Source organism: Protopterus annectens, chromosome 8.part0, assembly GCF_019279795.1.
Source record: "Protopterus annectens isolate FY-2018-M chromosome 8.part0, PAN1.0, whole genome shotgun sequence".
Lineage (NCBI taxonomy): Eukaryota > Metazoa > Chordata > Ceratodontiformes > Protopteridae > Protopterus > Protopterus annectens.
In genome coordinates this window covers 1,836,957,283-1,836,979,182 of record NC_056741.1, presented here as the reverse complement: position 1 = coordinate 1,836,979,182, position 21,900 = coordinate 1,836,957,283, and the positions used below count along the sequence as shown (strand labels likewise).

The window sequence follows — 21,900 nt, the reverse complement described above, 5'->3', positions numbered from 1 at the left end:
CTCGGCCACATCTCCAATGGAGTTATGGTCAGCTACCCAGACCACCTTTAATACAATAGAAAACTGGCTTTCTGAACGTCGCCTGATCCTAAATCCCAAAAAAACTAAAATGCTGTTATTTTCACTAACACGTAGGTCTATCGCTTTCATCTTTACCATAGATTCAAATGAGGGCACAATAATTTCCCCTGACCCCTCTTCAAAACTATTAGGTGTCATCATAGATAATAATCTAAAATTCGACCTATATGTTAACCAAACTATCAAAACCATCAATAAAAAACTAGGGTCACTTTACAGAATAAAAGCCTTCCTAACCCCTCCAGCTAAAATTGTCATAGCTTGCTCTCACCTTCTTTCAAACCTTCTGTATGCATCCCCTCTACTCTCGAATTTAAACAAGACTGTCCTTAACAAACTCTCAATTTGCTACAACCACATTGCCAGGTTTGCCACTGGGCTGCCTTTTAGGACACATCATTGCATCAATCTAAATCAGCTTGAGTGACTTGAACTACCCAGCCTAATCCAGTATAACCAACTGATTATAGCCTATAAAATCCTCTCTAATCTGGACAATACTCCTGTACTCACCCCCTATAACAATCCTAGACCACTTCAATCCTCTAACAAACTACTAATTCAGACTAGCAAAATTAATAACACAGACGGTGACTCTCTCTTTGCAAACTCTGTAAGTAGACCCTGGAACTCTCTTCCAGCTGATATTACCTTACTTTCTACCTTAAGTTAATTTAAAACTAGGCTCAAACAACATTTGGCACTTAACTGGCTATGCCAATGTATCAAGCCTGGCTAACTCTCTCTAAAATGTGTAAAAATCTGTTAACCAGTTTACTGTGTAATTTAATTTAATCCTGACTTACGCTCAGGATTAGCTCTAACCTGTGGAACTTGTTTAACTTGATTACTTATGTAATCACTGTAAATAGTCTGTTTGTAATAAGTAATGCTTTATCTGCTTACCCTTGCAGCTTTTCTCCCCGGGCCTCCGCTGAAAATGGACATGCATCCAGTCGGACTATCCCGGTCAACAAATGTAAAATAAAGTAAATAAAATATTTTTCAGTGTACTATCAGCTAATTTATATGCATACTGTTCTATGCAGTTTTTATTCTCTCCCAACACCTGCTTCCAGTAAAACAGTCTGTCACTGTCTCTGGTAGCCCTGGCTTGCCTCTTCATTATAGTTTTTTGTTCAGATATACATCCCTCTGTTTGTAATCTGTATAACTGACATAATTGTGTAGTCTTACAGTACCCCTATAAATCAGAAAAACTGGTGCCGCCTTGCTTCAAAGCTAAGATCATCTTATCCCACTTAGTCTTAAACTCTTTTAATTCCCAAATGAAGTTCTTCAGTTCCTTATGTATTTTTTGCTATAATTTATTGTCTGGTTGATTTAAATACATTTGTATGACATAAAGGATCAAAGAGACCAAACATTTTTTCACTGAGTGCATCTTGTTATCCAGATCATAATCATCAACTTCCACTCTCTTTCTTAACCTTTTGTATTGTCTTTTGTGTAGTTTTCTCTCACATTTCCTTTGCTGCTACTAGACCCTTCATTTGTCATGCCCTCAGAGCTACAGGAATTGCTGCACTAATTCACATACTTGGAAATGTTTCTGAGTATTCCCCAACATAGGGACATTTTGTTCTGGGTTTGTCAAGTATATTACTATTAAAAAAGTCCAAGGTACCCAAAGAAGGGAACTCCAGCCACAAAATGAACAAAAAACAGCTTTATTCCAATGAACCAAACCACATTAACGTTTCTTAACAAACTCCACAAATACGTTTTCGTTTAAAGTACTTCATCAGATGCAGACTAGCACAGCTGTCTCTGTTAGAATACAGCCAGGTAGCTGCCTTTAGGGATCACCGTGAATTAAAGCATTTAATTTCGTAATGTACAGCTGCAGCGGCTGTGCTTTTCAGCTGTACCGCTCTACAATGAACTGCTGCTGCAGTCGTTTGGTATATTACTATGACATCCACACACAATGCTATTATGTCCTGGCTCCCCTATCACGGATATCCTTGGATATTTGCATCTCTTATTTTCATTGGTAATATATATTTATTGTAAACAGCAATTGGGAAAGAGTGCAACACTGACTTGTTTCTGTAGACAAACTCAATTTATCAGATAAAATCCTCTCCATTTTCATCCCTGCTTTGTATATATTTACTTAATTCAATGCTTTTGAAAGGAAAAGCAAATTCAGCCTGTCAAATTAATTTTCAGCATCTAGGCTTATCAGTAGTAATAGTATTTCTTTTTTGACTACTCCATCTTTCTGAATCAGCAGATGTCTGTTAATGTTGTCACATATCTGTCTTCCCTTTTCAAATACAGCTTTCCATTCAGAATGTCAAAATGCACATTGTCTAATATCTGCTTTAGAGAATTGCATCAATGCTTAATACATCGATTTCTATAGGTGTTCAGTCTTGTCCATTTCTTTTTGAAGAGTAAGTGAATCTTTCTGTTAGAGCTGTTGCAACTAAAATGTGTTTGTTATGGGTTTGAAAGGTTTATTTAACAAATCCTTAATTGCTTTGTATTGTTTATGTACAAAGTCTGGCCTTGCACCAATCACTTGGTCCAGGGAAAGACTCAGCAAAATTTTAGGAATGATAAGGTGCAATAATTGTAACCAGTGTCAATATATTTAGATGCAGTGATTGTAAAAAGCAGACATTGTCTTATACCTCTTTTATTTTCCTGTACTTCACTGTGATTTACATTGTTTGCTGCAATAACTGTACCGCATTTTAGATCGTACGTGCAATTCATAGGCTGCAACAGACCATCTGTGCATATGCATGCAGTGCCTGTGAATAATGGCAAAAATGCTTTTTGCTAACATTCATTAGAATTAAAAGATAACTGTATTTGAATTTACAGTCCTTGAAAAAGTTGAGTGGGGTTTTAGGAAAACTGCTACTGAAGATGCCTCTCATTTCCCTGATTTGAATGAAATGGAAAATTTAATTTTTTTTTCTTTTTTTGAAAAGAAGGGCATTGGCTCACCAATGCATGTCACACTGTTTGCTTTAATTAAGAATTTGATTGTATGTGCTGTCTAGGGTTGTTACTGATGCATAGTCTGAACAAGTATATAGAGATGAAGGTGCTTACTGTGTACGTTTTTTGCTTTTATGGAATAATGTGTGGTTGTAGCAGTGATTTGATTATTTTTTCACTGTCGTATTACTTGGATCGAGATAATAATAACTTGTTTTGTAAACATGTTTTGTGGGTTAAAATGTTAAAATTTTATGTTGTGTGCTTTCAATGCATGCTTCAATGCTGGATACATTTTAGAAAAAATCAGTCTTGCCTGGCTTGGTAACACCAACCATATTGGTGATCCTGTCATTAGCTAGCTGGAACCCCCTCCCAGGATTTGGTAGCTAACATTGGCTGTTCATTGCCATCCTCCCCTACCTTGTTCTTCCAGTTCCCAAATCATTTTTTGGACTTTGTTTACCTAAGTCATAAACAAGGCTTTATCTTTTTTAATTGTGTCCAGTATCGAAGCATGCAGCATGTGACATAAAATTGTATTCATTATGATCAGAGTAAAAGCTGGCTTTACCTTTTACAGTAACAAACTTGTGTGAAGATGTGGGTTGTTAAACAAATTTAGAAAATTTAAGCAATTATAATATCTTTTTTCATCTATGAAATATAAATCAATTTCAGAAAAGAATGACAGGCATCACTTTAAAAGTGAAATGTCAAGCATAAAACTAATTTCTTGGTCAGCACTGGTGGTATAGAAGGATAAAACCTTGACTTTGGAGTGATCCAAGTTCATTTAGCAGCTCAAGTGCTTGGCAATCATGGCAGGGGAGGATTGACATGCCTATCCTGGGATATGTCACAGCCTCTGAGATGCATATCCACATGCGTGGGGATGGATTTTCAGCCCACCAAGCCACCTTGTGGTGGTAACCTTCTCAATGAGTATACACACATGTGTGACTGCAGGGAGATGACATTGTCAGCCTTCACAGTGACACTCTGGTAGTTCATTCTCCTGCCTAGGGGGTGGGGTTAGGGCCACTGCAAATATCCTGTTAGATAGAACACAAAACACTCAAATGTCTGCTTCTAAGATGCCCCCCCCATCTCCGATGGCTCTTGCAAGCCCTTGTACATCTGGTATGCGACTCCCCCACTGCAAGGGAACAAACAGGCTCAAATCCCATTGGGGTGACTCTGTGGTCATCAGGCACAGGGCTGGGAGGCAACAGTGACCTAAAAAAATGATTCCTCTTGTTGGATTCTACATTTCAAGGAGTCTGTATGAAGGATAAGAATAGAGGAGAAATGCATTGGTCTGTGCTCAGAAAAGTAACTACTGTTAGGGTCACAAACTGCTAACAAAAAGAAACTTTTTGTTTTAGAAAGATGACTGTGGCTAAAAAAGGAATTGGGGCTTTTCTTTTATGTTGTGCACTCCTTAATACCATGCAAAGCACTTAATGAGTCAAAGTTGCAAATATTTTGCTGAAACAGAATGTAGACTATATGTATACTAAAGATGGATGACTGAATGCAGATTTTACAATTACTTTCAGGTACCCAGTAAATTTTTCAAATCATCAGTGACTGCAGAATGGAGGTTGTAGAAGAAGGTGTTGAGCCAACAGAGGAGGAAGAAGGGGAAGAGGAGGACATTTTTTCGGGTTCAGGTGTAGAGGACTTGGAAGAGAGACTTGCAGAAATATATGTCAATGTGCCAGCTATGCAGATGTAAGTTGGACAGAAAAAAACATATTGTTCTAACCATTTACTTTTTCCTGAAAAGTCTGACTTTTGCTTGTTCCTGAATGTACAAGTTGTGAAACACTTCTTCCCTACCAGTGTGTTCTTGCTTTTCACTGATATGTTGCAAGCACAGACTGAAAGAACTCACAGATTTATCAAAATTTAGAATTTGGGATGTAGTGATCATATCACATTTTGCCTAGAGCAAGTAGATTTCCTTAAGTACAGACTGATCCTGCAGTAGCGTTGTCGCCTCACAGTAAGACGCTGTCCGGTTCGATTCTCAGCTAGAGCGTCTTCTGCATGGAGACATGCGTGAATGGGCGTACCTTCGTTGAAGGTTGTGCGTCAGGGCTGGTAACTCGGCACATAAAAATCAACTACCAATCATTAGCAGACCGGAGTTCCGCTGTGGCGACCCCTAACCTGGAAAAGCCGAAAGACACAACAACAACAACAACAGACTGATAACCAAATGTTGGTGTATGAGCATAAGTGGATATTCTGACATAGTTGGTGGCAAATAAGGAGTCAAAGATTGAGTGCCCTTTACTGAAAGCAAGTAAAACATTCTGTAATAGTAATATATACTGTACATCTCTTTGCATACTTTTATTATTTGGATTAATCTTCTGAGAAGATCATTATAATTGAGAAATTTGATCATTATAAGTAAAAAACTAAGAGCTCTCATAAAATCATCCAAGGCAAATTTTGAGAGAAAAATCACCAAGGACTCTAAAGAGAATCATAAGGCCTTCTTTAGCTATGTTAGAAACCTAGGAGGAAACTCCCAGATATGCTCAGAATTAGTTCAAAATGATGTGAAAATTACTGAACCTACACACATTGCCAACATACTGGCTGACAGGTTCAGTGCAAAAAGGAGAGATATCTATTCCAGAGGATTGTATCCCCAAACATCTCCAACGCCCAGGTGAGAACTGCCCTCACTAAGGCAAAAACACAGCATCCATGGGACCGGATGGTGTCCCCATGAACTCAATGAGGAATTAAACCCACAGTTAGGACAGCTGTTTAATCTTAGCCTCACCTCAGGATACTGTGGTCCCACTTCATAAGTGCCTCCACAGACAGACCCTGAAATACCCGCCCCATTAGCTTGACAAGCCTTATCTTGCAAAGCCATGGAGAGGATCATAATGGAACTCATAAATAAAGACATAGGGAACTTGCAGACTTTGGATCCAACTCAGTTTGGCTTTGTCAAAGGCAGATCCTGCCTCTTAAACTTGGTTGACTTTTTCGAGACAGTCACCAAGGCCATTGATGAGGGAAAGGCAGTCCATACAGCCCACCCCGACCTGGCAAAGGCCTTCCCCACTCAGGTATCATCAAAAACTCATCAGCTTGAATGTAAACCCATACATCACAAGATGGGTTGCAAACTGGCTAAGTGACAGAACCCACAGGGTCAGAGTTGCTGGAGCCATGTCAGACACAGGAGGGTATGGTTTTGGCTGACAAAGTTTGCAGATGACTGCAAAAAACACATCTGACACAGATATCCTCCAGAAGGGCCTCACAGAAATGGATAACTGGTGCCAGAGCCATGGCCTGAAGTTAAACGCCAAAAATGCATAGTCATACCCTTTGGGAAAAACAAGGCTACCCCTAGCTACCATATAGGTGGCAATCCACTGAGCACAGAAAAGTCATCAGAGATCTGGGGACCCAGGTTGACAGTAGCCTTTGACACTCATGTTGCTAAAGTAGTTAGGAAAACCTTCTATATCACCCACCTGATCATGAAGGATTCACATCTAGATCAAGGGAGGTCATCGTCCCCTGTACTCATCACTTATTAAACCTATGATTGAGTACAATGCCGAATGTATCTGACCAGACACCTGCTGCAGCTTGAAAGGCCCCAAAAGTTCCTCACCAAAAGGATAAAGGGTCTCAAAATATGTCTTATGCTGCCCGACTGAAAGAACTCCAGCTCTATTCAGTCTCATACCGCTTGCTCAGAGGTGACCTGTGCCTGACATATAAGGCCATGTCAAACCCAGATTTGATGAATATGCTTCACCTCAAAAATCTAGATCCCTCAGAACCACAAGGGCGGGAGACTTAAACCTTGACACGGTTATAAATAGAACGTGCTGGAGGGACAGATTCATCACCCAGAGACTCCTATGCTGTGGAACAAAATCCAGGCAGAGCACCTCTGGTCTTGTTCAAGAGGAATCTTGACCAATGGATGGGAGATTGCAGATATACCCCAGGGATTACTTCCACTGCTTGACAGAGGCACAGCAAAATGATAGGCAGAGTTTTTATTCAAGCCACATAACTATGGGCTAGGCTTATAAATGCCCTTGGGCAGATAGCCTAGTATGAACCTATGAACCTATGAACCTATGAGAATATCTTTAGGAACCATCAAGGACAGTAAAGCAGAGATACTAGTCTGCATCCAAAGTACTGCAGGATGCAGTGTATCCTTACACATCAATATGGTAAAAAATAAATAACTTTAAATAATTAATAACTGAAATACTGACATGGTTTTAAAAAAGTTAGCATACTACAACATTAACAACACCCTGGAAAAGTAATAGTAGCAACTGCACTGCTGCAACCTGTCATCTTCATAAATACCCTATACTGAGTAATAAAATGCAATACAATTAAACAAATACAAATTGAAATACTGAAATGGAATCAAAAAGGTAAGTATACTGCTTACACACCAATGTTAACAGCTCTCCAAAAGCTAATTCTCATAACAACGCAACAGCATTATTTGATCTGCATAATTATGTAATACTTATCAGTCACACAATTTCTAAGGGCAGCGTCCACTTACAGGCTTTATGACTGTGTGTTTTTTTATAGAAGCTCTGTATTTTAAGGACAGAACTCTGAAAATGTAAATATTTCATAATGCTTCCGTCCATGAAATATTTCTCTTTCTTTACGTTACTTATATACAGTGTGACACATCTGTATTTCAGAGCAGAATACGGAAGCCGTTATTCCCTTATTTGTTTTTGTGATAGTTATGCATTTATAGGCAGTCAACAAAAATTGGTCATTATGGACCTACCTACTAAACATATCTTTATGTTGTGAACAAATGCAGGTTTTCTTTTTATTTGGGACAGGAATAAAATAGATAGCTTAGAGATCAAAAAGAAAAAAAAAATATATATAGACATCTCCTTGCTGCTGAAGAAGCAGTGTCAGGTTACTCTGTCATCACTGTATTGGAGGTTACAGAAATTTTATCTACAGTCACCTCTTTTCTACAAAGTTTTCTGGTATTTTACCTTCTGAAGTGGTCCAAAGGTGTGGTCATTAAGTGAGTCTGCATCTGTACAGAGAATCAACACAGTAAAAATGTTGCATAAAGGGATGCAGAAGCAATCATGTTATGTGCAGCAGGATTTTTTTTTTTTGTTTTGGAAAAAGTTGGGTTCCCCTGCCACTGGTTGCTAGACTTATCCATTAATGGATAAACAGAACTCCAGTTCTAAAGGCAGCTAAGATGAATGGCTTCACATTGGACATTGTAGTGGACTGGTACCAATTTCAACATGGTGCTTGCTGTTGGAAGTTATACCCTTGCCCTTGGGTTGTCCACTGAAGTAGTAGGAACTGATAAGACTATGGCTGTTAAAGCCACGCATCCAAACCAAAGAGCAAAAAGGTCACACAGACAAACCAATTAGTAAAAACTACAAGAAAAACCAAGCCAAGCTAGAGTTTTCACTGTGTGATACCTTAAACCTCCTGTAGTAGAAACTCGTGGGATATATGGAAATGACCCTTTAAAGATATCAAGTGTTTCAGCTATATGGCTTCTGAATATCCCATGACTTTTTATCTTTTGTTTTTAAGTCTTTATGGATACATTTTGGTTTTATTGGCCTGAATGTATCTATAAAGACTTAAAAAGAAAAAGTAAAAAATGATGGACATTCAGAATCCATATAGGCGAAACACTTGATGTCTTTAACGGGTCATTTGCATATGTCCCATAGGTGTCTATTAACCCGGGCATATCAAAAGCATACTGCTAGCAGACAATAACATGTGGCTTTTGCATGTATGAGCACATTGGCTAAGAAGGTTACATGTGCTTTGTAACCAGAAGGGATGCTGATATCCTCATCCTAGTTAAAACATGGCATGTCTTCCCTGGAGCAGCAGTCATAATTGATGAGTGGAGAGCTTGCAATGGTTTGTCCAGACTACCAGCAAAGAGCTAAAGAAGTATACCTAATTAGAGGTGACTCAATCTGTGAGCTTTGTGGACCTGACTTAGAAGCATGCACTGAAGCTGTGTAGTCCAAAGGAAAATACAGATTTAAGGAAATTAATGAAACCTGAGTCCACATGATAATCTCTTGTCTGGATGAGTTAATCTTGTCAGTCATTATAGGTTCATAGGTAGATACTAGGCTATCTGCCCTAGGGCATTTATAAGTCTAGCCAGAGTGTATTGGCTTCCGCCTCCCTATTAGATTAGCTTACTGTGCATCTGTAAAGTAGGCCACAGAAGGTACCCTTTTAAAATTAGTTTACTGTGCCTCTGTCTAGCAGGGACACAGAAGAGATCCCAGGGGTGAATTTGCGATTTCCCATCCACGCGTCCAGATTTCGCTTGAAGAGAGTCAGTGAGGGGCTATGTCTAACATGAATTGGGATTCTATTCCAGAGTGAGGTGGGCCTCTGGGAATGATTATGGCACAAGAGATCAAGCAGTGCTTGATAGCATCCTACATAATATTAGAGAGTCACAAGAATAAAATATTCAAAACCAAGGCAAAGAGAACTATCCTCATAATGGAGACACCGTCTGAAGTAATGAGTATGTGGTGCTTCTTTCTTTGAGATAGTGCTTTTTCATATTTAAAGACTGGAGAGCTTCAGAGCTGTAGTATAAACTTGAAACAGCTTAAAACCTCTATCTTAATTGTTTATTAAACTTTATTAAATTCTCTTTGGATAATTCAGTGTTTTAGTTCACATTTAACTCTTGTTTATGTTGCTCTTATTTAATAACAATTTGGAGAAGTTTGGACATGTTTTACTGTGTAGAAACTATTTCAGAGTGAATGTGATTTTTCTTACTGACTTGCTCAAAACTGTAGTCATGCTGGTGGCATGGGAATAAACCTCTGTAAGTCAAGCAGAGATAGCCTCTAAGTAGGTGATAGGAGACGGAGAATAGTTGGAGTTTTTTGAGTCTGCCCATATAGGACAAGTGTTTAAGGCCTAGGATCCTCTTTGTGAGGTACTTTTGCGGCCTCTCCAGTTTTTGCAGGTGTCTAGTGAGGTACATGCCAAATGGGGCATTGTACTCGATGAGTGGCCTAATGAGAGAAGAGTAAAGGAACACAATGACCTCTTTCTTCCTGGATGCAAAACCCTTAGTAGTAAAATGTGTCACATAGAAGGACTTTCTGACCACAGAGGCAGTGCGGTGGTCAAAAGAGAGGTTGCTGTCAACCTGTGTTCCCAGATCTCTTATAACGCCTTCTGTTTTCAGTGGACTGCCATCAATGTGGCAATTCATGTGAACTGGGTTTTTTCCAAAAGGGATAACGACACATTTTTTGGCATTGAGCTTAAGGCCATGGTTCTGAAACCAGTCGTTGGTCTCAGTGAGGCCTTTCTGTAGGATGTCAACATCACTTGGGGAGTTAATAATGGCTCCAAACTTGCAATCATCTGCAAAATTTGTCAGCCAGTGTCCTTTTGTGTTTGCCTGGACCTCTAAGAAGTAGATACCAAACAGGAGAGGCCCCAGGACCGATCCCTGTGGGACTCCACTTGTGACTGGTCGGCAGTTTGACTTGTAGTCAGCTACTTTCACACTGTGGGTTCTACCTGCGAGCCAGTTTGCAACCCACCTAGTGATTAGCTTTGTGAGTTTTTCTATGATTCCTGAGTGGGGAATGGTATCAAAGGCTGGCCAGATCAAGGTAGTCTGTATGAAACACCTTGCCTTCATCCACAGTTCTGGTGGCTGACTCAAAGAAGTTGGCCAAGTTGAGCAGGCATGATCTACCCTTCACAAAACCAAACTGTGTAGGATCCAGAATTTGGAGATTCCCTATATCCTTGTTTATTAGGTCCATGATGATGCATTCCATAGCTTTGCATATCAGACTTGTCAAGCTAATGTGGTGATAGTTCTCAGGGTCTGTAGTCGCTCCTCCTTTGTGGAGAGGGATAACTATATCAGTGTGCCATTCGGTAGGGACAAAGCCTGAGGTGAGGTTGTGATTGAAGAGGGCACACAGGTGAGGTGCCAGTTCATGCTGTAGTTCATGTAGAACACAGACAGCTATATTGTCATGTCCCATAGAAGCTGTATTCTTGGCCTTGGACAGTGCTGTTTTAACCTGTGCAGCAGTAATACTGGGTGCCTGGCAATCTACTGCTATTGTAGATCTGTAGCAAAACAACAATGACTTTATTAACATGTACTGAGTCATTAGTCATTAATAAAGTTGATGTTGTTTTGCTATGGATCTATCTGTTTTTTTGTTACTAGTTTTGAATGAATTTGATTATCTACTGCTATTGTGATTGGTCCTTTGGGGGGGTAAAGTTGGCACTGAATCTATTGGCAGTATATTGGCAATATCTTTTGGCTCGGTATAGGAGGTACCATTGTGCAGTAGCTCAGAGCAAATCTGGGTATTGTCGTGGAGATTCTTTACATAACTATAGAAGGCCTTGTGGTTGTCTTTACTATCTGCTGCAATTCTGTTTTCATAGCTAGCTTTAGAGGATTTGATGATGGATCTCAGCTTTTTGTTGAGGCTGATAAGGGAGTTTTTCCAGTCTTGGGAGTTCACCTTATTCCACATCAGTTTCCTCCTTCTGTTGTAGAGTTTGTTTATGGCAGAGGACCACCAGATTGGCTTCCTGTTTTTGGAGGACAGCATATTGGTTCTATTGGGTATGGCGAGATCCATGCATTTGTGTACTTGTTCATACAATGCATTGGTGTATGATTCGGCAGTCATGCAACTATTCTGCATTTGCGTGGATGCCGTGAAGTTAGCCACCTCTGTTTTTAGGAGTTCAAACTTAGTTTTGGAAAAGTTTTTCATGGTGGTTACCTTTGTGGGGGTATGGAGCTGGTGGTGGGAAGGATGTGGATTTCCAAGGTGATTAGTCTGTGGTTGGATCTAACCAGGGAGGAGTTGACTACTGGTGTAAAGCAATGGTCGCCCATGTTAGTAATGACCAGGTTAAGGATTTTGTTACCTCTAGTGGGGGTAAGAACGACCTGATCCAGGACATTGGAATTCATGAATTCCAGGAAACGTTGGGCAAGTGTATTGGTACATTAGTAGTTTTCCCAGTTAATGGAGGGGTAGTTGAAATCGCCCAGTATGAGAGTGTTAGGTTGGACCCCAATATTCTCCAAGGTGCTTAAGAATGTGAAGTGTGAGTCTTGGGACATGGTTGGGGACCTATAAGAGGCTACCACCTGAATCGCTGCCTTACCCAGTGTTAGCTGCATCTGAAGTATCTCTGATGCATTATGTTGGGATACCAGTCTGGAGGTGTGCATATCCTTTATGAATATGGAAACACCACTGCCTATGGAGCTTCAGTCCAAGTTCTGGGACCGAAATGTGTGGAATGAGTTATAGCCTGGTAGTGCATGGTTGCTTTCTGCTGCCTTGAACCATGTCTCTGTTACAGCACAAATGTCGATGTTCTCCATTTTAAGGAGTGCTTCCAGTGAGTGCATTTTGAGAATTAGACTTCTAGCATTGAGCAGCATAACCCTCAGATTGCATTGTTTGTAGCTGTTATGGTGGTAGTTTGGTCTTTGGAACACCACCTAAAAGAGGCACAATAGGGGTGACAGGAGCCTTGGCCAGTATCCGGAAGCCCAGGGGTGACAGATGCAGGCCATCTCTGGCAAAGCATCGAGGTCTGTCAATCATGTCATCCCAGGCAGTTAGATACTGGATCCTCTTAGAATGACACAAGAAACTTGGCCAGTTGTTGAAATCAATAATTTTCTGCTTGTCCTGTGGTATCATTCTGGGTGATGGTAGGATGCTGCTCAGGGCTAGGGTCATACCCGCCTGGGCTACATAATCCGAAAGCTCCTCCATGTCTCTTTTCACATAGTCCAGGGAGGTACATCTCAGGTCATTCACACACGTGTACAGTGACAGAGTCATATTTGTACCTGTTGTCAAGGGACCAGAGTGAGTGCGTTATGTGGTGGATCCTAGCACCTGACAGGCTGCTGACTGTTACTTTCTCCTTTGTGCCTCACTATTGAGTCACCTATGACTAATGTGCTGGGCATGCTGTTTTTCCTTAGGGGCTTTGGTTGAGTAGCACACTGTTTAGGAGAGTTATGTGTCTCGTGATTAGTGTTGCGTTGTGGTGGTTGAGTGCATTTCTGCCTTGGAGGTCTCTGCTGTTTGGGTAGATTTTTATTGAAAGCCTCCATGAAGGTGGGTGTGTGGTTTGTGTTTTTATGTGAAGGCAGTGCTGGTGTGTGTTCTGGAGGGCTGTGTTCCATGTGGTGTGGTGCAATTGTTGACCTTCTCCTCCTGACCAGCTGTTCCAGTCTTGGCTGGAGAGTGTGTCCCTTCCAATTTGGATATATAAGTGCATCTCTCACAAGTCTGAGTGTTGGGAGGTAAGAGAAGAAGGTTGTTGGTGTACATGAGGCAGTTGCTACATTGCCTAAGGATGCCCAAGTTCACTAGGTTAATAGGAGAAAGCACAGGGAACTGACCTTTAGACATGCCTGGAGGGGTGGGCATTAATAATAAGTACTGGAGTTGTTTCCTTGTAGAAAGTTTAGTGCTGGAAGCACTTTTGTGTGCTACCGTAATTGCTACAAGAAGTCTGGTATGGTAGAGTGCTAGACTAATAAGCTAGTAAAAGTGTCTAAAGAGTGTCTGAAATCAAAGTATGATCTCACTGTACTCAGTTGAGTGAGCAAATGAGATGGACCCAAGAGGAGTGTTCAAACACAAATTTACAGGAGGGGCGGGCAATTCCAAAACCACCAAGATTAATACCACAACAAGAAGAGGGAGGGAGTTTCGGAAACTAACTGCAGAGAAACAGAGAGACCGCAATATTCAGTGAAAGAAAGAAATAAACAGAAAAATAAAATGCAGTACTATCTTTAACACTGCAAGTTTGTGCTTATCTCAGCTTGCAATACAGTTGATGTAGGTATATAGCAGCCATGTCATCTTTCAAGTCTTCAATCTTTGTAATTTAACTTAAGAAGGCTTTGCAGTTTAGTGATGTCACATCAGCATGCCTGTCTTCTGGAGGCTGAAAAGATATGACTGTTCATAAGATATTCTCTTTCTGAGTTAGTGGATGAACTGAGAAGATACTTATATTAAATGGTGAGAAGACTGTCACCCTTAAAGAAAAAAGACCCACTATGTAATTAACATGTGCTTATAAACAGCACTAACAGGTGAGCACTTTATATTAGGACACTTTCAAAGTATTTATTTAAATATTCAGTTAGCAAGGAATGAAAATAATTTTAAGCCACCAACAAAAAATGTAGTGCAGAATTTCAGCACCATTTCAGAATGGATGAATATATTCAGTTACTATTTTCAGTGATGGCTTGTCAAGAGTGCCAGTTTCACCTCATAGTAACTGGCAACCAGTTGCTGTAATCGCACTTTATATATAAATGTTTTTTCAGATTTGTCTTCAGTCTTTATGGGGGTTGGTGCACCCCATAACTCTCACACATCTCAGCTAGCTCTAAAAAGGAGGAGGCTTTTAAGGGGTGCCAGCCCCAAACGGAAAAGTTTTTTCTGATCCAATCACTGTGACACTAAGGCATAGCAGTAATTCTAAATAAGAACCCGTGGGAGAAAAAGCACTTATTCAATTTCTCAAACACTGCTTATGGTTTAGGTATAGTAAAACATTGCTCTTATTTCAGTCAGGTTCCATTCATTCTTTATGAGTACTGTATGGTAATATAATCAGAAAAAAGGACTTTCAATCCAGTCAAACACCATCAGCCTTAATATTTATAGCAAAACGTTAATTTTCCACATAGAGTTAAGCGTTTTGTTCATAGGACTTCATCAGAACTAGTACACAATTGTTTAAAAGCAGTTAAATGTGCTACTAAAATCATATGATAGAATGCGCCCAATAACAAATGAATTCCAATTTGCTATTGTAATTTTATAATTAAAAGCCAAAGAATAGTAATTAGCTCTCATAAGGGTCTACTGAAATAATTCTTATACCTTCAAGTCTTTCCTTAATATTGGTGCCACGAGAAAAAGCAAAGCAAGGTTTTCCCCCTAGTCTTTGACACAGGGCACTGTCATGTAGGATAATGTTCCAGTTATTGGTAATTAATGTCTTGATATAGGTGCTGTGCTTATCATACTTAATAACTAAGTTGTTCTCATACCTTGGTGATTGTATAGGTTTGTTTTTAGTATGGTAATCTAAACGTATTCCAAGAATAGGTTTCAATCTAAGCATTCTCTCCTTTAAAATCTTATCTTTAGCATCAATTAGCATATCTATAGGGTACCTTCTCAATGTTAACACATTGATCAAAGTGTCAAGTTCATTACAAAAGTCAACCTCTTCAGAAATAATTCTTGACAATCTAACCATCTGTCCCTTTACTAAGCTCTTTTTCTACTTGAAGGGGTGATTGCTACTAAAATGCAAATAACCATTAAAGAACATTGGCTAGCTATAAATTTTAGATTCGTATGTAACCAAATCAGGACATCTAAATAGATAATGCTAGTATATGAGTAATTAAAAGTGAAGTTTAAAAATGTGGTGGTAGTATTAATGTAATGCAAAAAGAATCCTCCAGTTGTTGGAAAGGCTGATAGTGTTTGAATAGATTAATAGTCTCTTTTTCTTGTTATAAATTATTGTTGGACTGCTTTTAATCCTCGGGTTATTTTTTGGTTCTTACTATATGGCAGTATTAGATCTCGGATACCTTTTCCGGCACATTATGATTTAGTAGGTTCCTTATATTCTGCCAGTTGAGTCTGATAGCACTACTTCCCTTCTGGTCAGGCCGCAGTCCCCAGAGTTTTTACCAAATGCTTGGGACTAGTATTGCATCTTTCAGGTTAAATGGTATTCATTTGTAGCCCTATCTGTTTTGACTGTTTTATGCCCGCTCTGTGGAATAGCTCCCAAAGCAGTTAATATAGATTTCCTTTCCAGATGCTTAAGAGCTCTTGAATAGTGTGACAAAATAAGGTTTTGTATCATCTTAGCAAAAGCTTTTTTTTTCTTAGCTCAGTACTATTTAAAATTTCAGTAAGTGTATTTATAGCTCTGAACAAGCATCTTGTCATGTTTGCTCTGCTTAGACTGGTAGTGGTCAAGGCTACTACACTAGAGGAAGATTTGTCTCCTCCTGCCTATTCCATATGGTTGTAAAAATTTGATGAGTCAGTATGCAGGACTTCATAAGAGAACATTTAAGTACTGTTTCAAAGGTCTTTGGAACAAGGTAAGGCACTCCCTGGAAGAGCAATTTACTGTGGTCCCTCTGTTGCCAGAAAACTAAAATGATGAAAAGAGAGAATTTAAGAGAATAAAAAAGGATGTTTTGTCCTTCCTCATCCAACCTACATTCTCTTGATAAATACTTTATACTCCAGAAGGGGAGCCCATATTGATTCAGTCAAGGGGTGGGGCATATTGTCTGTATTTCATACCAAAAGGTACATATATCTGATATGTTGGCCATGGAAATAACTTTTTTAAAGAATGCAAACACTGTTTGCATTAGGGAGTGCATCAAATGGTCTCAAATGATGCTAGTGCAGTGTAGTGCTTAACAAAAAGGCATTCATTCCCTTTGGCTTTGCAGGATGATGGTGAATGACCAGCACTGCCTTGACACAGTCGGCTGCTTACAAGATGTATCCTCAAGTTTTTCTCCATCTGACAAAGATTTGATGCAACCCTTCAAACAGATTTTTTTTTGCTTCTTTACAAAATGCTCAATCCTTCTTTTTCTTAAAAGTGCTTGGATGTGCTCAGGTGAGACTGTGGCAGAGGAATTCTTTATGCTTTTTGCCTGACCCACTGATTCAGAAGGTATGTTGAAAGTGGTGAAAGACGAGGCTTAGATTTTGGTAGTTCCAGTCTGGCAAAGATGGCCATGTTTCTCACATTAATAGATTGTACTTCTGAATATCATTACACAGCTCTCATGGAAGATCTCTCCCACCTGAAAGAGAACGTCCGTACTCATCCTTGTGCTCCATTCACCTTGCAGCCAGGAGACTAATGTCTAACCTTTTACATCTCAGCTTATTTGGTTAATCCAGTAAAGGAGGCTCCTGATTTTTGAACTTGTCCTGGTTCAATTATTTTGAATTTCTTACTAGAAAGAGTCCTTTTGTACCAGTGCATTCAGTCCTTTTGAAATTTCTTACAAGATTATGATGTTTGTGTTAGGAGGATTTCTTCTGAACTGCAGGCTTTTCATAAAGACTAGATTTCATCCATCCTTTATGAAAAAGAGCAAACTGGACATTGATTTAAATCAAATTACTTACTACATTCTCAGACTTCTGAGACAGTCTTGCGCACTGTGGACCCCTGCCAGAAGTTATGGGCCTGCACTAATAGGAGGATGCCTTTTAGAAAATTAGATTTTTTTCCCACTCAGGACCTCCACTTTTTAGGTTTCAAGCTAACTCGTTAATTACATTTCTGCTTGCATTCTTTAATGTTGTGACTATTCAGACAGCCTTATTTGTGAACATTGCAGACCTCACTGCATGGCTGCATGGGAGCCATTGCCATCTGTGAAGTATTTTTGATATGTTTCTGTGCATTCTTTTTCCACTTTTAGAACACATTAAAAATTCAATGAGTATTGTACAGCAATAGGGTGCTCTGTGGCCAGTTTGGTCCTGGTTATATCTGTAGGTACTGCATCTTCTCTGCAGGATTCATTGCCTGGGATTCTCCACAAAGATGATGAATACCAAAAAGACATAAAGAAAAAGGGAAGTAGAATGCTGAATGCACAGGTGAGAGATTATATCCTGTATCTGCCATCCAGTAAATGTAATGTGAATACATACTGTGTGAGAAATTTGCTATATATATATGTATTATTGGTTTCCTTTTGTTGTGTTTGTTTTTCATGTCTGTTAAAAGAAGTTAGGAGTGTATGTTGCTTTATATACAGTCAATTAGGTGAAGACCACCTCATGTCACCTTCTTTTAACAGAGAGGATGCTTGCATATTTGTTATCTGACACCACACATATGACTGACAGAAAAACATAAACCTTCTTGACTTATGAATGATGAGGGGAAGACGGGTGTAATTCCTCCTTAAAAAAATGATAAAATAAGGAGAACATGTTGGATAGTTATGAATCACAGACAATACTGTTTCTGTAGAACCATCTTCTACTCCACTGTAAGAAAAGTACTACTCTTACTCTGTTGAAAAGTATTTTTTTTTTGCTGAATTGATGAGTAAACACAAATTCACCCCTAGCTTAACACCCCTGTCCCTCCTAATAATGGAAACATTTAAATATTCCAACATAGCCTTTCAACCTCTTGCTTATTCATATTCAAAATATGAGGGCTAAAAACTGCCATGGGAATGTTTGGCTAGGCTTCTTAAGATCATCATAGATCAACAGCTTGGTAAGTACCTAAGAAACCTATATTTAGAAAAAAAAGAAAAAAAGCAAACATTGTTTTCAGTCCCAATAGTGTGAAAATCCCATTTTATTTACTAGGATTTTGCATCAACCTCTCCTGTTCACTATCAGTACTTCACCCGAAAAGAGTAGCTATGCGGTGCCTCAACTAACTGCATTCTTGCATTATTAAAATGAGGAAATATGCAGAGCCAAAGAGAGACAAAGATTGCTGCTGCTTTTTATTTAGTGCTTTAAGAGGGCAATCTCAGCTAGATGCAATTATACATGTAAGCATGTTTGGTGTAGTGCCATTTGATAGACTTCCTCTGTTTTTCAGTTAAACACTGTAAGAGGCAGGTTACAACAGAAGTAAACCTTAAAGCATTATGTTTGGATATTTTCTTTGATATTTAATTGGGTAAGTGAATTGTTCTTTTGGCTCTCTCCAGCACTCATAATGCTAAATGCTGACATGCCAAAAAAGACACAAAAATGCAGAAGAGTATATAGCAAGCATTGCTCTTCTCTTTTAAAATATTTTTTTTTTTGCAGGGGTAAACACCCCTGTACCACCCGATGAGAGAGGACAAGCCTCCTCTCACCCCATACTTATATATATATATATATATATATATATATATATATATATATATATATATATATATATATATATATATATATATACTAACTCTGAGATTGCCATACCACAGGGAAAAGTGACTATTCCAAGAAATAGCCATGTTGGACTTGTAAGTCCATTTTTGGTCATTCAGTTTCAGCATTATATGACTCGCTAAAGTGGGTGTTGAAGCTTCGGACAGTTACCATTCTTTCTTATACCCTTTTTCAGTTATGACAGAGTCCACAAGGGCAAGGATTAATACATTATATTTATATTTGTGGACCGTTTTTAGAGAAGCTAAACCATAATCTTGTTTTTTGGAAGGCACAGAAACATCCAGAACAAGCACATGCAGACACAGTGAGAACATGCATAGTCCCCACTGCAATGGCTATAAGTCAAAATTGAACCCAGTATTTAAATGCTATGAATGGGAAAACTTAAGCACTGAACCACCATATTGCCCACTTTGGTCTAATAATGCATTAAACACATGATTTGCATATTAAAGAAGTACAGAGTACCAATGTCATAGGTAAAATTTCTTCTTCTTGAAAAAGTGTATTTTCCTCTACATATTGAATATTATGTACATGCCATACTAACTTGTAATTGCCATAATATATTTTTTGTAATACCATTGTGAAATTAAAGGTTAATTAATTAATTAATTAATTAATTAATTAAAGGTTAATTAAATCCACTAAAGGTGGAGGCGTATCCATATTCATTAAGGATATCCACACCTCCAAGCTAGTTGCTCAGCATAATGCATCCGAGATTATCCAAGTTCAACTAACTCTGGGCAAAACTGCAATCCAGATTGTAGCTTGCTACAGTCCCCCCACCATGCCCCAGGATTCCCACTCCTCTTTTCTTGATACACTGGAAAATATTAAGGTACAACCCAACATTCTAATAATGGGTGATTTCAACCACCCTACCATTAACTGGGAAAACTACTCATGTACCAACTCTTTTACTCAACGTTTTCTAGAAATCATCAATTCCAACACCTTGGATCAACTTATCCACACCCCCACCAGGGGCAGCAATATCCTAGACCTGTTCATCACCAACATGGGTGGCCGGTATTCCACACCAGAGGTCAGCTCCTCATTGGTCAGATCTGACCACAAGCTAATCACCCTAGACATCCACATCCCGCTCCTACCCCCCATTAAGGAAACAACCGTAAAAAATTTCTCCAAAGCCAACTTCACACTTCTTAAGACAGAAGTGGCAAACTTCACGACACCCATGCAGATGGACAATAGAGGTACGACTGCTGAATCCTACACAAATGCACTTTATAAGCACTTACACGAGTGCATGGATCATGCTATCCCTAACAGAACCAATATGCTAGCCTCCAAAAAAAGGAAGCCAATCTGGTGGTCTTCTGCCATAAACAAACTCTACAACAGAAGAAAGAAACTGTTGCAAAAAAGAGTAAAATCCCTTGATTGGAGGAACTCCCTGGTCAGCCTCAGTAAGAAGCTGAGATCCATCATAAAATCCTCCAAAGCTAGTTATGAAAACAAAATTGATAGTGGTTCTAAAGACAACCACAAAGCATTCTATAGCTATGTTAAGAATCTCAATGGCAACACCCAAATCTGCTCTGAGTTACAACACAATGACACTAAATATACAGAACCAAATGATATTGCCAACATCCTGGCAGATAGGTTCAGTGCTAACTTTACCCCCCTCTCACCCCCTAAAGGGCCCATCTTTATACCGGAAAAATGCAAAGTTCCTGTAATCATGGCTGCACAGGTAAAAACCTCACTCTCCAAAGCCAAGAACACAGCATCCATGGGACCTGACAACATCCCAGGCTGCCTTCTACATGAACTACAGAATGAACTGGCACCCCACTTAAGTACCATGTTCAATCATAGCCTCACCTCAGGCATTGTACCCATTGAATGGCGTACCATGACAATTATCCCACTCCACAAAGGGGAGGCCACAGCAGACCCCGGAAACTACCGCCCCATTAGCCTGACGAGCCTAGTCTGCAAGGCCATGGAATGTATCATCATGGAACTCATAAACAAAGACATTGGAGTGCTCCAAACTCTGGACCCCACACAGTTTGGGTTTGTAAAAGGCAGATCATGTCTCCTAAACCTAATAGACTTCTTTGAAGTAGTCACCAAAGCCATAGATGAGGGTAAGGTGGTTCACACAGCCTATCTAGATCTCGCCAAGGCATTCAACACCATCCCCCACTCTGGAATTATAGATAAACTCACTAAACTAGGTATAAATCCCTATGTCACAAGATGGGTTGCCAACTGGCTTACTGACAGAACCCACACTGTGAAAGTAGCAGACTCCAAATCAGACTTCAGACCAGTGACAAGTGGAGTACCACAGGGTTCAGTCCTGTTTGGTATCTACTTCTCTGAAGTACAGGCTAACACAGAAGGTCTTTGGCTAACTAAATTCACAGATGACTGCAAACTAAGAGCCATAATCGAAACTCCTAATGATGTGGACATCCTACAAAAGGGCCTCACTGAGACAGATGCCTGGTGTCAAAGACATGGTCTCAAGCTCAATGCCAAAAAGTGCATTGTCATCCCCTTTGGTAAAAACTCTGTACCCATGAACTACCACATAGGCGGTAGTCTACTTAACACCAAACGTGTGATAAGAGACCTTGGGACACAGGTGGACAGTAGTCTCTCCTTTGATAATCACATCACCACAGTGGTCAGGAAATCCTTCTACATGACACACCTCATCACAAAAGGTTTCTCATCCAGA

At 39.5% G+C, this 21,900-nt stretch overlaps 1 protein-coding gene across 2 annotated transcripts in view; it reads left to right on the top strand.

The window, feature by feature from the left end:
- Window positions 1-21,900, top strand: part of DRC7 (dynein regulatory complex subunit 7) — a 1,455,099-nt gene that overhangs the window by 39,649 nt on the left and 1,393,550 nt on the right. For both annotated transcript variants that reach the window (XM_044081324.1, XM_044081326.1), the window contains exon 2: window positions 4,623-4,797. In XM_044081324.1, the coding sequence (XP_043937259.1) occupies window positions 4,661-4,797 (137 nt within the window). In that variant the 5' untranslated portion in view covers window positions 4,623-4,660. The remainder of the gene's footprint in view (window positions 1-4,622; window positions 4,798-21,900) is intronic.